At 39.1% G+C, this 16,588-nt stretch overlaps 1 protein-coding gene across 3 annotated transcripts in view; it reads left to right on the forward strand.

The window, feature by feature from the left end:
- LOC110461504 (cyclin-F-like) overlaps positions 1–16,588 on the forward strand; it is a 30,105-nt gene that overhangs the window by 2,540 nt on the left and 10,977 nt on the right. For 2 of the 3 annotated variants that reach the window (XM_021514989.1, XM_021514988.1), the window contains exons 2-8: positions 544–719; positions 3,567–3,673; positions 4,120–4,187; positions 7,362–7,546; positions 11,452–12,005; positions 12,225–12,529; positions 12,754–12,841. In XM_021514989.1, the coding sequence (XP_021370664.1) occupies positions 544–719; positions 3,567–3,673; positions 4,120–4,187; positions 7,362–7,546; positions 11,452–12,005; positions 12,225–12,529; positions 12,754–12,841 (1,483 nt within the window). Of the gene's footprint in view, positions 1–543; positions 720–2,247; positions 2,259–3,566; positions 3,674–4,119; positions 4,188–7,361; positions 7,547–11,451; positions 12,006–12,224; positions 12,530–12,753; positions 12,842–16,588 lie in introns of those variants that run through there. The other variant, XM_021514990.1, reaches the window with a different exon arrangement.

The raw sequence follows: 16,588 nt of genomic DNA on the forward strand, positions 1-16,588 counted from the left end.
TCATTATCCCTGGACATTTTACTGTCATTATCCCTGGACATTTTACTGTCATTATCCCTGGACATTTTACTATCATTATCCCTGGACATTTTACTATCATAATCCCTTGACATTTTTCTGTCATTATCCCTGGACATTTTACTGTCATTATCCCTGGACATTTTACTGTGATTATCCCTGGACATTTTACTGTGATTATCCCTGGACATTTTACTACTAAACACATGACAACGTGTTAGTATTGTGCTAAAGTATCCTATATATATAGGATATAATAGAGCAACAAGGCTCAAGGATCCGATAAGGCTTCGATTTTCAATATATGTAATTATTGACATATTAAATGAAACATCAGAATGAAAAATAATGCTGGCAGTGTTAGAGCTCCAGTGTTAGAGCTCCAGTGTTAGAGCTCCACCGTTTCTGCAGCTTGAGCTGTTCTTTCAATTCTCCTCTATAAAGGAGGCAAGTGTTAGAACAGAAATTTGTATTGTTTTCAAGTGGTTTTTTTTTTTGGTTTTGATTAGTATGTTTTGTTTACAGTGTTAACAGCCCTCAGTAAATTCCAGAAGTCACCCAACACATTTATACCCGTCCATATGCATATGCAGCTGCGTCCTCGAAAACACAACCAACTGACAATATGGCACCTCCCAGAGGAAGTCATCCTCTATATCCTCAAAGGCTTCCACATCAGAGACATCCTCAGTATGAGGACGGTATGTATGACATGGCTTCCTCAATATGAGGACTGTATGACATGGCTTCCTCAGTATGAGGACGGTATGTATGACATGGCTTCCTCAATATGAGGACGGTATGACTATGTATGACATGGCTTCCTCAGTATGAGGACGGTATGTATGACATGGCTTCCTCAATATGAGGACGGTATGACTATGTATGACATGGCTTCCTCAGTATGAGGACGGTATGTATGACATGGCTTCCTCAATATGAGGACGGTATGACTATGTATGACATGGCTTCCTCAGTATGAGGACGGTATGTATGACATGGCTTCCTCAATATGAGGACGGTATGACTATGTATGACATGGCTTCCTCAATATGAGGACGGTATGTATGACATGGCTTCCTCAATATGAGGACGGTATGACTATGTATGACATGGCTTCCTCAATATGAGGACTATGTATGACATGGCTTCCTCAGTATGAGGATGGTATGACTATGTATGACATGGCTTCCTCAATATGAGGACTATGTATGACATGACTTCCTCAGTATGAGGACGGTATGACTATGTATGACATGGCTTCCTCAGTATGAGGACGGTATGTATGACATGGCTTCCTCAATGATATGAGGACGGTATGCATGACATGGCTTCCTCAATATGAGGACGGTATGTATGACATGGCTTCCTCAGTATGAGGACGGTATGCATGACATGGCTTCCTCAATATGAGGACGGTATGTATGACATGGCTTCCTCAATATGAGGACGGTATGTATGACATGGCTTCCTCAATATGAGGACGGTATGTATGACATGGCTTCCTCAGTATGAGGACGGTATGTATGACATGGCTTCCTCAATATGAGGACGGTATGACTATGTATGACATGGCTTCCTCAGTATGAGGACGGTATGTATGACATGGCTTCCTCAATATGAGGACGGTATGACTATGTATGACATGGCTTCCTCAATATGAGGACTATGTATGACATGGCTTCCTCAGTATGAGGATGGTATGACTATGTATGACATGGCTTCCTCAATATGAGGACTATGTATGACATGGCTTCCTCAATATGAGGACGGTATGACTATGTATGACATGGCTTCCTCAATATGAGGACTATGTATGACATGGCTTCCTCAGTATGAGGATGGTATGACTATGTATGACATGGCTTCCTCAATATGAGGACTATGTATGACATGACTTCCTCAGTATGAGGACGGTATGACTATGTATGACATGGCTTCCTCAGTATGAGGACGGTATGTATGACATGGCTTCCTCAATATGAGGACGGTATGACTATGTATGACATGGCTTCCTCAATATGAGGACTATGTATGACATGGCTTCCTCAGTATGAGGATGGTATGACTATGTATGACATGGCTTCCTCAATATGAGGACTATGTATGACATGACTTCCTCAGTATGAGGACGGTATGACTATGTATGACATGGCTTCCTCAGTATGAGGACGGTATGTATGACATGGCTTCCTCAATATGAGGACTATGTATGACATGGCTTCCTCAGTATGAGGACGGTATGTATGACATGGCTTCCTCAATGATATGAGGACGGTATGTATGACATGGCTTCCTCAATATGAGGACGGTATGTATGACATGGCTTCCTCAATATGAGGACGGTATGCATGACATGGCTTCCTCAATATGAGGACGGTATGTATGACATGGCTTCCTCGATATGAGGACGGTATGCATGACATGGCTTCCTCAATATGAGGACGGTATGTATGACATGGCTTCCTCAATATGAGGACGGTATGCATGACATGGCTTCCTCAATATGAGGACGGTATGTATGACATGGCTTCCTCAATATGAGGACGGTATGCATGACATGGCTTCCTCAATATGAGGACGGTATGTATGACATGGCTTCCTCAATATGAGGACGGTATGCATGACATGGCTTCCTCAATATGAGGACGGTATGTATGACATGGCTTCCTCAATATGAGGACGGTATGTATGACATGGCTTCCTCAATATGAGGACGGTATGTATGACATGAATTCCTCAATATGAGGACTATGTATGACATGGCTTCCTCAATGATATGAGGACGGTATGGAGGACATGGCTCTCAATGATATGAGTACGGTATGTATGACATGCCTTCTTCAATGATATTAGGACTATGTATGACATGCTTTCCTCAATGATATGAGGGCGGTATGTAAGACATGGCTTCCTCAATGATATGAAGATCGTATGTATGACATGGCTTCCTCCATGATATTAGGACTATGTATGACATGCCGTCCTCAATGATATGAGGACCGTATGTATGACATGGCTCTCAATGATATGAGTACGGTATGTATGACATGCCTTCCTCAACGATATGAGGACGGTATGTATGACATGGCTTCCTCAATGATATGAGGACGGTATGTATGACAATTTTATTTAGAAGTCTATTGTATATATGATTCTGTCACAAATACTTTGTTTCTTTCCCAAACCTGAAGTATTGTGACAATGTAAGTTTTAACACAGTTTCTCACTTATGTATATGATGGAAAGAAGACAGAAGTAGTTTTAATTAATATGTATATGATGGAAAGAAGTCAGAAGCAGTTTTAATTAATATGTATATGATAGAAAGAAGACAGAAGTAGTTTTAATTACTTTAGTAAGCAGCCTCCCCTCCAATGGCACCTTTGCAGTGAACTGTTGGCAATTCAAATTAGAAAAAACAATCGGATGAAGTGGGGAACATACAACTGAAATTCTGTAGCAGAGAAAGCCTTGTGGGGGCCCTATGTATATACATACAAGTCTGACTTTGATGTTGTTAGCTAAGTCTTAATTATTGATTTTAGGTACACTCCTACTTCCGTGACGTTATAGACGACAGCTCACCTGTCTGGGCGATGGCTAGTTTCCAAGACAACTGGCCAATGTGTAATAATCTTCACCATTTTCAAAGGTAAGTGTCATATCTTAGGTTTTTGGTATAAATTATTGTAAAATTAATATTATCATAGTTTGGTAGAAATTATTGTAAAATTAATAATATCATAGTTTGGTAGAAATTATTGTTATAAAAGTAAACATCTTAGTTCGGTCGAAATCAGTGAAAAGTTCATATTATCTTAGTTTGGTAGAAATAAGTATTAGTCAATATTATCTTTGATCGAAATTAGTGTAAAGTTATAAATATTATCTTAGTTTGGTAAAAATAAGTGTAAAGTTATTAATATTATCTTAGTTTGGTAGAAATTGGTGTAAAGTCAATATTATCTTAGTTTGGTAGAAATTGGTGTAAAGTCAATATTGTCTTAGTTTGGTAGAAATTAACTATAAATGTAAACAAAAGATGTTTATACATATTTCATGTATAATGAATTTCTACATATTTTTCTTCTTTTCCAGAGCTGCAAACCTTGGAAATATAGAAGCACTAATCAAGCTAGCCATTGCCTACCTGTACAATGAAGGATGTAAGCTATAATGTTTAGGGTTGTAGCTATAATGTTTAAGGTTGTAGCTATAATGTTTAGGGTTGTAGCTATAATGTTTAGTGTTGTAGCTATAATGTTTATGGTTGTAGCTATAATGTTTATGGTTGTAGCTATAATGTTTATGGTTGTAGCTATAATGTTTAGTGTTGTAGCTATAATGTTTATGGTTGTAGCTATAATGTTTAGTGTTGTAGCTATAATGTTTATGGTTGTAGCTATAATGTTTAGGGTTGTAGCTATAATGTTTAGGGTTGTAGCTATAATGTTTAGGGTTGTAGCTATAATGTTTAGGGTTGTAGCTATAATGTTTAGGGTTGTAGCTATAATGTTTAGGGTTGTAGCTATAATGTTTAGGGTTGTAGCTATAATGTTTAGGGTTGTAGCTATAATGTTTAGGGTTGTAGCTATAATGTTTAGGGTTGTAGCTATAATGTTTAGGGTTGTAGCTATAATGTTTAGGGTTGTAGCTATAATGTTTAGGGTTGTAGCTATAATGTTTAGGGTTGTAGCTATAATGTTTAGGGTTGTAGCTATAATGTTTAGGGTTGTAGCTATAATGTTTAGGGTTGTAGCTATAATGTTTAGTGTTGTAGATATAATGTTTAAGGTTGTAGCTATAATGTTTAAGGTTGTAGCTATAAGGTTTAGGGTTGTAGCTATAATGTTTAGGGTTGTAGATATAATGTTTAGGGTTGTAGCTATAATGTTTAAGGTCGTAGCTATAATGTTTAGGGTTGTAGCTATAATGTTAAGGGTTGTAGCTATAATGTTTAGTGTTGTAGCTATAATGTTTATGTTGTAGCTATAATGTTTATGGTTGTAGCTATAATGTTTAAGGTTGTAGCTATAAGGTTTAGGGTTGTAGCTATAATGTTTATGGTTGTAGCGATAATGTTTAAGGTTGTAGCTATAATGTTTAGGGTTGTAGCTGTAATGTTTAAGGTTGTAGCTATAATGTTTAGGGTTGTAGCTGTAATGTTTAAGGTTGTAGCTATAATGTTTAGGGTTGTAGCTATAATGTTTGTGGTTGTAGCTATAATGATTATGGTTGTAGCTATAATGTTTAGGGTTGTAGCTATAATGTTTAAGGTTGTAGCTATAATGTTTAGGGTTGTAGATATAATGTTTAGGGTTGTAGCTATAATGTTTAGCGTTGTAGATATAATGTTTAAGGTTGTAGCTATAATGTTTAAGGTTGTAGATATAATGTTTAAGGTTGTAGCTATAATGTTTAAGGTTGTAGATATAATGTTTAGTGTTGTAGCTATAATGTTTAGGGGTGTAGCTATAATGTTTAGTGTTGTAGCTATAATGTTTAATGTTGTAGCTATAATGTTTATGGTTGTAGCTGTAATGTTTAAGGTGGTAGCTATAATGTTTATGGTTGTAGCTATAATGTTTATGTTTGTAGCTATAATGTTTAGGGTTGTAGCTATAATGTTTTGGGTTGTAGCTATAATGTTTAAGGTTGTAGCTATAATGATTAAGGTTGTAGCTATAATGTTTAAGGTTGTAGATATAATGTTTAAGGTTGTAGCTATAATGTTTAGTGTTGTAGCTATAATGTTTATGGTTGTAGCTATAATGTTTAAGGTTGTAGCTATAAGGTTTAGGGTTGTAGCTATAATGTTTATGGTTGTAGCTGTAATGTTTAAGGTGGTAGCTATAATGTTTATGGTTGTAGCTATAATGTTTAGTGTTGTAGCTATAATGTTTAAGGTTGTAGCTATAAGGTTTAGGGTTGTAGCTATAATGTTTAGGGTTGTAGCTATAATGTTAAGGGTTGTAGCTATAATGTTTAGTGTTGTAGCTATAATGTTTAGGGGTGTAGCTATAATGTTTAGGGTTGTAGCTATAATGTTAAGGGTTGTAGCTATAATGTTTAGTGTTGTAGCTATAATGTTTAGGGGTGTAGCTATAATGTTTAGTGTTGTAGCTATAATGTTTATGGTTGTAGCTATAATGTTTATGTTTGTAGCTATAATGTTTAGGGTTGTAGCTATAATGTTAAGGGTTGTAGCTATAATGTTTAGTGTTGTAGCTATAATGTTTAATGTTGTAGCTATAATGTTTATGGTTGTAGCTGTAATGTTTAAGGTGGTAGCTATAATGTTTATGGTTGTAGCTATAATGTTTAGTGTTGTAGCTATAATGTTTATGGTTGTAGCTATAATGTTTAGTGTTGTAGCTATAATGTTTAAGGTTGTAGCTATAATGTTTATGGTTGTAGCTGTAATGTTTAAGGTTGTAGCTATAATGTTTATGGTTGTAGCTATAATGTTTATGGTTGTAGCTATAATATTTAGGGTTGTAGCTATAATGTTCCGAAAGTACTTGAGGGATCTTTCTCAAATTTCACACATGTGTTTCCCGTGGTTCCTAGTTATGCATATCAAATTTGAGACAGCAGAAAACAAAGACGACCGTCAGGCAGCCATCAAATGTTGATAGTTTACAGTTTATTAGCGCTGATTTTTAGATAGTACTGGAGGGATCTTCTTCAAATTACACTAGAAGGTTCCTCATGGTCCTTAGTCATGCATCAAGTTTTGGGACTGATCACAAACCTATTATCAGAAAGTACTGAAGGGATTTCCCCCAAATTTTACATGATGGTTCCCCTTGGTCTGTAGTTATGCATACAAAATATTGAGTCGGATGGGAAAACCCAAAGATGGCCACCAGACAGCCATTTTGAATTTTGACAGTTCAATTTTGTTATCACTTTTTCGTTTGTATGTTCACCTTGTTAAAAATACCCCTGGTCCTAATGAGAATTCATCCGTCATTGACGGCATTTCATATTATGTAAGAATTACAAACTTCAACTAAGTTGAAGCATTTTGCATACAGTTATGCAATTCTTTTAAAATAACATTTGTCATAGTGGCAACAACCTATAGGTGACATAGTACCTGTACAGACAATAAAGAGCAAAGAAGCTAGCTCTGATAACATCCTTTCATGGTGGCACGAATGCCCTTCTAGGATCTCTTATTTAATGCTTGATTGAAAATCCCTTCTGTTTATTTTTTTTTCAAAATATCACTGAATTAATTAAACTTAATTACTAAGTAATACTGATCTCTCCAAATTTAGATAAAAACTTGCATGTCAATATTTCCTACGTTGATGAAGACTTGTCCTTTACAGTGCCAGAGGACGACCGTCGTGTGACCAGCAATGGTGAGAAAGCTGCACACATGTTCTGTAAGATGGAGGGCCTCACTCCGGGAACTGACCCATTTTCCTGGCTTTTCATTCGTCCTCCTTGGTCGCGTAATGGCGCCTGCTGTAAGGAGTATGTGTTTACACACATGAAGAAGTATTTAGAGGAGGTAAGCAGTCCGAAGTGTGATAATCAATCAGTTACATGTAAAGGGTTTAATAGTAATACATGTCAAAAACAGGGGTAGCTCCCCTAGTACATAAGTCTCCATCTTCCGTCAACTTTTTCCTTTGAAAGACTAATCACTCTGGCTCTGTGCCTGGGGACTTAATCCCTGTAATATAACGTTGGCTCTGCACCTGGGGAATTAATCCCTATATTATAATGTTGGCTCTGCACCTGGGGACTTAATCCGTGTAATATAACGTTGGCTCTGTGCCTGGGGACTTAATTCCTGTAATATAACGTTGGCTCTGCACCTGGGGACTTAATCCCTGTAATGTAACGTTGGCTCTGTACCTGGGGACTTAATCCTTTTAATATAACGTTGGCTCTGTGCCTGGGGCCTTAATCCCTGTAATATAACGTTGGCTCTGTACCTGGGGACTTAATCCTTTTAATATAACGTTGGCTCTGTGCCTGGGGCCTTAATCCCTGTAATATAACGTTGGCTCTGTGCCTGGAGACTTAATCCTTGTAATATAACGTTGGCTCTGCGCCTGGGGACTTAATCCGTGTAATATATCGTTGGCTCTGTGCCTGGGGACTTAATTCCTGTAATATAACGTTGGCTCTGTGCCTGGGGACTTACTCCCTGTAATATAACGTTGGCTCTGTGCCTGGGGACTTACTCCCTGTAATATAACGTTGGCTCTGTGCCTGGGGACTTACTCCCTGTAATATAACGTTGGCTCTGTGCCTGGGGACTTACTCCCTGTAATATAACGTTGGCTCTGTGCCTGGGGACTTACTCCCTGTAATATAACGTTGGCTCTGTGCCTGGGGACTTACTCCCTGTAATATAACGTTGGCTCTGTGCCTGGGGACTTAATACCTGTAATATAACGTTGGCTCTGTGCCTGGGGACTTAAGCCCTATAATATAACGTTGGCTCTGTGCCTGGGGACTTAATCCCTGTAATATAACGTTGGCTCTGTACCTGGGGACTTAATCCTTTTAATATAACGTTGGCTCTGTGCCTGGGGACTTAATCCCTATAATATAACGTTGGCTCTGCGCCTGGGGACTTAATCCCTGTAATATAACGTTGGCTCTGTGCCTGGGGACTTAATCCCTGTAATATAACATTGGCTCTGTGCCTGGGGACTTACAGCGTATAATATAATGTTGGCTCTGTGCCTGGGGACTTAATCCTTGTAATATAACGTTGGCTCTGCACCTGGGGACTTAATCCCTGTAATATAACGTTGGCTCTGTGCCTGGGGACTTAATCCTTGTAATATAACGTTGGCTCTGCACCTGGGGACCTTATCCCTATATTATAACGTTGGCTCTGCGCCTGGGGACTTAATCCCTATATTATAATGTTGGCTCTGCGCCTGGGGACTTAATCCCTGTAATATAACGTTGGCTCTGCACCTGGGGACTTAATCCCTGTAATATAACGTTGGCTCTGTGCCTGGGGACTTAATCCCTGTATTATAATGTTGGCTCTGCGCCTGGGGACTTAATCCCTATAGTATAACGTTGGCTCTGCGCCTGGGGACTTAATCCCTGTATTATAATGTTGGCTCTGCGCCTGGGGACTTAATCCCTATAATATAACGTTGGCTCTGCGCCTGGGGACTTAATCCCTATAGTATAACGTTGGCTCTGCGCCTGGGGAGTTAATCCCTGTAATATAACGTTGGCTCTGTGCCTGGGGACTTAATCCCTGTAATATAACGTTGGCTCTGTGCCTGGGGACTTTATCCCTGTAATATAACGTTGGCCCTGCGCCTGGAGACATGTTTAGTCCAATTCACTCATGCTGAACAGATAGGTTTTGTTCTCCTTCCTTGGCAATGGAGGTTTAGTCCCTAGATCATAACATGGAAACAGTTGAGATCTCCATTCCATAATGCTCAGGGATCCCCCTGGGTTCGAATTGTAAGGGGATAACCCAATTTTCTCCCATGAAGTATTTTTTTTTAAATGGGCGAGATATTTTGGAGCATGTCATTTTTGAGCGAAGGGGGGAGTACGAGGGCAAGCATTTTGGCATTTTAGTCTCCTTCTTTTCTGCATATTATGTTTTAACCAATCAGAAAATGCCTTTAGGATATCTGGCTACACAACATAAAAAAACCTTAAAACTCTAAAATTCGAAAAAATATGTTTATTCTACGTTAGGCATATCGAGGTCTGGATCATCTTAGCGCTTCACTTCGATAGACTTTTAAAAAGCAAGCCTCTGAGTGATTACGACTCAGGTGAACAGATAAAATGTGATTGATAAACAACGACTTGCATACGCTTTGAATTCGCATGAATAACAATGTCCAGTCCGACGTGATTGTTTATGCAGACATTATAAGTTTTAATGTTAAAATCGTGTATACTCAGAAAGTAGGCGATCCAAAGTAAAACACCAGGAGATATTTAATCACATTTAGAGAAATTTAGCTCGATATTTTTGAAAAAGAGAAGGTACATATCGCGGTTCAAAGTGATCCCTGATGCTAACGAGTGCTGGGCAAGAGTTAAACATAATCAAGCTACCAGAATTAGCCCACAAGTCTGGCCATGTCATTGAGTTACTCCCCATACCGTGAGTCTGGCCATGTCATTGAGTTACTCCCCATACCGTGAGTCTGGCCATGTCATTGAGTTACTCCCCATACCGTGAGTCTGGCCATGTCATTGAGTTACTCCCCATACCGTGAGTCTGGCCATGTCATTGAGTTACTCCCCATACCGTGAGTCTGGCCATGTCATTGAGTTACTCCCCATACCGTGAGTCTGGCCATGTCATTGAGTTACTCCCCATACCGTGAGTCTGGCCATGTCATTGAGTTACTCCCCATACCGTGAGTCTGGCCATGCCTTTGAGTTACTCCCCATACCATGAGTCTGGCCATGTCATTGAGTTACTCCCCGTACTGTGAGTCTGGCCATGTCATTGAGTTACTCCCCGTACCGTGAGTCTGGCCATGTCATTGAGTTACTCCCCATTCCTTGAGTCTGGCCATGTCATTGAGTTACTCCCCATGCCTTGAGTCTGGCCATGCCTTTGAGTTACTCCCCGTACTGTGAGTCTGGCCATGTCATTGAGTTACTCCCCGTACCGGGAGTCTGGCCATGTCATTGAGTTACTCCCCGTACCGGGAGTCTGGCCATGTCATTGAGTTACTCCCCATACCATGAGTCTGGTCATGTCATTGAGTTACTCCCCGTACTGTGAGTCTGGTCATGTCATTGAGTTACTCCCCATACCGTGAGTCTGGCCATGCCTTTGAGTTACTCCCCATACCGTGAGTCTGGCCATGCCTTTGAGTTACTCCCCATACCATGAGTCTGGCAATGTCATTGAGTTACTCCCCGTACTGTGAGTCTGGCCATGTAATTGAGTTACTCCCCGTACCGTGAGTCTGGCCATGTCATTGAGTTACTCCCCATCCCATGAGTCTGGCCATGTCATTGAGTTACTCCCCATCCCATGAGTCTGGCCATGTCATTGAGTTACTCCCCATACCATGAGTCTGGCCATGTCATCGAGTTACTCCCCGTACTGTGAGTCTGGCCATGTCATTGAGTTACTCCCCGTCCCGTGAGTCTGGCCATGTCATTGAGTTACTCCCCATACCTTGAGTCTGGCCATGTCATTGAGTTACTCCCCATACTGTAACATGGGGACTTAGATGAGCACCCTATAATTACATATGTGTTTTGCTGGGTACAATTATGCTTCTAGGATTAGCCCATGGGCTCTGTCTTGGAGAACTAGTTACTGGGTCATAACTCCCTCCATTTAACCATATACACATGTATACAGATATATCTAAAACCTGTTTCGCGTCTCCAGTTAAACTCAATTTGCGACAGTATAATATTTATTTGTGCTCGTTTTTACAGCACCCTGATAATGGAGATGTACAGGTTTGTGTGGCAAAGACTGTGTCCCTGCTGGAAGAGGATGGAAGTGGCGAAACTCAATTCTACCTCCAACAGGCAGCCAAGTATAGGTCCGGAGTAGGGGCCTACCTCCACTGGCAGCAGCAGTGGCAGCACCGAGTGTGTGACCGCGCCTCTAGACTGGAAAGTATACGACAGCTGCGGCAAGTTGCAAAACTAGGGCACATGGAAGCACGTTTAAACCTGTGTAAATTCTATGCCAGGGAAATGTACTGTGGTGTAAGTTTGGACCAAGCAGCATTCACCGTCTGTGACTTTATTCATTCCGTCTCACCAAGCAACATCCAGAGCTGTTTCAAAACTTCAAATGAGCTGACACCATCGATGCGATACATTCTTGTAGATTGGCTGGTGGAAGTGGCAGGAATGAAAGATTTCTCAAGTCAGACTCTTCATGTAGCGGTCAATGTGGTGGACAGATACCTCAGGGTTCACAAGACAACACGCTCAAAACTACAGCTTCTCGGGGTGGCTGCAATGGTCCTCTGCTCTAGGTAAGGAATTAACAAAATTTCAAAGAATAACTACTTTGATTTCAACTCTTGCAAATTTACATGATCAGGATCACATGGGATACCTGTCATATATGGCACAGTTGTATTTAGCAGTAGACTCTCAGACACTCAGTAAACACACACAGGATTTAAAATGTATATGGATATTAAAATATCACATTTTTCAGAGGAGACTGATTAATTCTTTTTTTCTATCAGATTTTTAGGTAAAGACATAATCACAATTCGTGAGGCTGCATGGCTAACAGACAACACATACAAGTATGAAGATGTTGTGCGAATGATGGGCGAGATCACGGCCACACTGCGTGGTAAAATCAGGGTCGCAAACAGTTTTGATTTTGTGGAGCTGTTTTCTTTGTTAGCAAAACTGGATAGGAAAAGTTCATTTCTGGCAGAGTATATCTGTGAGTTGTGTCTGCTCCAGGCAGAGATGGGCCAGTACAAGCCAACAGAGATCGCTGCAGCGTCAGTCCTCCTGGCACGAATACTCACACGACATGGTAGGTGGCACATATGTCTATCAGTAGCCTTGACATTTATTGGCCATTTAAAATTCTCAACCAAAAAATTAATGGATTATTTTGAAATCACAGTTTTGTTAAAGGTTTTTGAAATAGAAAACACATTTTAACCCTGAAAGTGTTATGAACTTGTCACAGTAAATTGCTGTGTTTTCTGCCTCTCTGAATGCTACTGTCACTAAATGATTCTGTTTATCCTCTAGATGAGCCGTGGCCTAAGCGTATGGTTCAGTTTACTGGTTTTACTATAGAGGACATCAGTAGATGTGCCTTCCATATACATGAAAAATGGTAAGTAGAGACAGATCAAGTCGGTTCTATTGGTAAGTAGACACAGATCAAGTCGGTTCTATTGGTATATATAGACAGATCAAGTCGGTTCTATTGGTAAGTAGATGCATATCAAGTCGGTTCTATTGGTAAGTAGAGACAGATCAAGTCGGTTCTATTGGTAAGTAGACAGATCAAGTTGGTTCTATTGGTAAGTAGACACAGATCAAGTCGGTTCTATTGGTAAGTAGAGACAGATCAAGTCGGTTCTATTGGTATATATAGACAGATCAAGTCGGTTCTATTGGTAAGTAGATGCAGATCAAGTCGGTTCTATTGGTAGGTAGAGACAGATCAAGTCGGTTCTATTGGTAAGTAGACAGATCAAGTTGGTTCTATTGGTAAGTAGACAGATCAAGTCGGTTCTATTGGTAAGTAGATATTGGTAAAGAGACAGATCAAGTCGGTTATAGACAGATCATGTCGGTTCTATTGGTAAGTAGACACAAATCAAGTCGGTTCTATTGGTAAGTAGAGACAGATCAAGTCGGTTCTATTGGTAAAGAGACAGATCAAGTCGGTTCTATTGGTAGGTAGAGACAGATCAAGTCGGTTCTATTGGTAAGTAGACGCAGATCAAGTCGGTTCTATTGGTATATAGAGACAGATCAAGTTGGTTCTATTGGTAAGTAGACAGATCAAGTTGGTTCTATTTTTCCAAAGAAATACAAGGTTTATAAATGATGAAAATAAACACCTGTGTAAACTATCTATTACAGTATTCATAGAGAACAGATCCAGTATGGCAGTGACAATTGTAACATGCTGTCTGTGTAAACTATCTATTACAGTATACATAGAGAACAGATCAAGTATGGCAGTGACAATTGTAACATTCTGTCTGTGTAAACTATCTATTACAGTATACATAGAGAACAGATCAAGTATGGCAGTGACAATTGTAACATTCTGTCTGTGTAAACTAGCTATTACAGTATACATAGAGAGAACATATCAAGTATGGCAGTGACAATTGTAACATGCTGTCTGTGTAAACTATCTATTACAGTATACATAGAGAACAGATCAAGTATGGCAGTGACAATTGTAACATTCTGTCTGTGTAAACTAGCTATTACAGTATACATAGAGAGAACAGATCAAGTATGGCAGTGACAATTGTAACATGCTGTCTGTGTAAACTATCTATTACAGTATACATAGAGAGAACAGATCAAGTATGGCAGTGACAATTGTAACATGCTGTCTGTGTAAACTATCTATTACAGTATACATAGAGAGAACAGATCAAGTATGGCAGTGACAATTGTAACATGCTGTCTGTGTAAACTATCTATTACAGTATACATAGAGAGAACAGATCAAGTATGGCAGTGACAATTGTAACATGCTGTCTGTGTAAACTATCTATTACAGTATACATAGAGAGAACAGATCAAGTATGGCAGTGACAATTGTAACATGCTGTCTGTGTAAACTATCTATTACAGTATACATAGAGAGAACAGATCAAGTATGGCAGTGACAATTGTAACATGCTGTCTGTGTAAACTATCTATTACAGTATACATAGAGAGAACAGATCAAGTATGGCAGTGACAATTGTAACATGCTGTCTGTGTAAACTATCTATTACAGTATACATAGAGAGAACAGATCAAGTATGGCAGTGACAATTGTAACATGCTGTCTGTGTAAACTATCTATTACAGTATACATAGAGAGAACAGATCAAGTATGGCAGTGACAATTGTAACATGCTGTCTGTGTAAACTATCTATTACAGTATACATAGAGAGAACAGATCAAGTATGGCAGTGACAATTGTAACATGCTGTCTGTGTAAACTATCTATTACAGTATACATAGAGAGAACAGATCAAGTATGGCAGTGACAATTGTAACATGCTGTCTGTGTAAACTATCTATTACAGTATACATAGAGAGAACAGATCAAGTATGGCAGTGACAATTGTAACATGCTGTCTGTGTAAACTATCTATTACAGTATACATAGAGAGAACAGATCAAGTATGGCAGTGACAATTGTTACATGCTGTCTGTGTAAACTATCTATTACAGTATACATAGAGAACAGATCAAGTATGGCAGTGACAATTGTAACATGCTGTCTGTGCACTACATACAATTTTGAAATGGAAGATAAAAAACTCCTTTGCTTTATGCTGATAATTGAGATGTTTGGTTGAGGATAATTGCCTGTATTTGTATTCCAAGGAAATGAGATGATCAAGAAGAGATGTGATTCGTCCTCCGAGAATTCCCTCCCTAGGGCCACCTGACACTTAGTCGACCTAATTCTAATATCTTTTGTTTGTCGTTGTCCATAAACAAATAACAGTTCAAAAATTTTCTCCAAAACCACAGAACCAATTTCAATAAAATTTTGCAGGAAGGTTCCATGATCACTCAAAGAGTTAAAAATTAGGATCTAACCTCTAAATGCCTGAGGGAACTAAAAGTTGTCAAATTTGCTAAAACAATCTTCAGACCCAGATATGCTGGAATCAAAGTCTCTTGGAAAGGTTTTAAATGTACTTTATCAAAAGTGTCGCCCCTGGATGACCCATCCTTATTTTATTAAAACCTGTTTTTTCACTTTGCTTGGCGTGATATCGCCGTTGTCACTGCTATGTTATGGACGTGATATTGACATTGTCGCTGCTATGTTTAAGGCGTGATATTGACATTGTCACTGTTATGTTTAAGGCGTGATATCGACGTTGTCACTGCTATGTTTAAGGGGTGATTTTGACATTGTCACTGTTATGTTTAAGGGGTGATATTGACATTGTCACTGCTATGTTAAAGATGTGATATTGACATTGTCACTGCTATGTTTAAGGCGTGATATTGACATTGTCACTGTTATGTTTAAGGCGTGATATCGACGTTGTTACTGCTATGTTTAAGGAGTGATATTGACATTGTCACTGTTATGTTTAAGGGGTGATATTGACAACGTCGATATCACGCCTTAATCATAAGTGATATTGACATTGTGACTGCTATGTTTAAGGGGTGCTATTGACATTGTCACTGGTATGTTTAAGGAGTGATATTGACATTGTCGCTGTTATGTTTAAGGTGTGATATCGATGTTGTCACTGCTATGTTTAAGACGTGATATTGACATTGTCACTTATGATTAAGGCGTGATATCGACGTTGTCACTGCTATGTTTTAGGGGTGATATTGACATTGTCACTGTTATGTTAAAGACGTGATATTGACATTGTCACTGCTATGTTTAAGACGTGATATTGACATTGTCACTGCTATGTTTAAGGCGTGATATCAACGTTGTCACTGCTATGTTTAAGGGGTGATATTGACATTGTCACTGCTATGTTTAAGGGGTGATATTGACATTGTTACTGCTATGTTAAAGGGGTGATTTTGACATTGTCTCTGCTATGTTTAAGGGGTGATATTGACATTGTCACTGTTATGTTTAAGGAGTGATATTGACATTGTCACTGTTATGTTTAATGCATGATATTGACATTGTCACTGCTATGTTTAAGGTGTGATATTGACGTTGTCACTGCTATTTGTCACTGCTATGTTTAAAGCGTGATATTGACATTGTCACTGCTATGTTTAAGTCATGATATTGACATTGTCACTGCTATAAGTCATGATATTGACATTGTCACTGCTATGTTTAAGTCATGATATTGACATTGTCACTGCTATGTTTAAGTCATGATATTGACATTGTGA

The sequence above is a fragment of the Mizuhopecten yessoensis genome, unplaced genomic scaffold (genome assembly GCF_002113885.1).
Source record: "Mizuhopecten yessoensis strain PY_sf001 unplaced genomic scaffold, ASM211388v2 scaffold10629, whole genome shotgun sequence".
Classification (NCBI taxonomy): domain Eukaryota; kingdom Metazoa; phylum Mollusca; class Bivalvia; order Pectinida; family Pectinidae; genus Mizuhopecten; species Mizuhopecten yessoensis.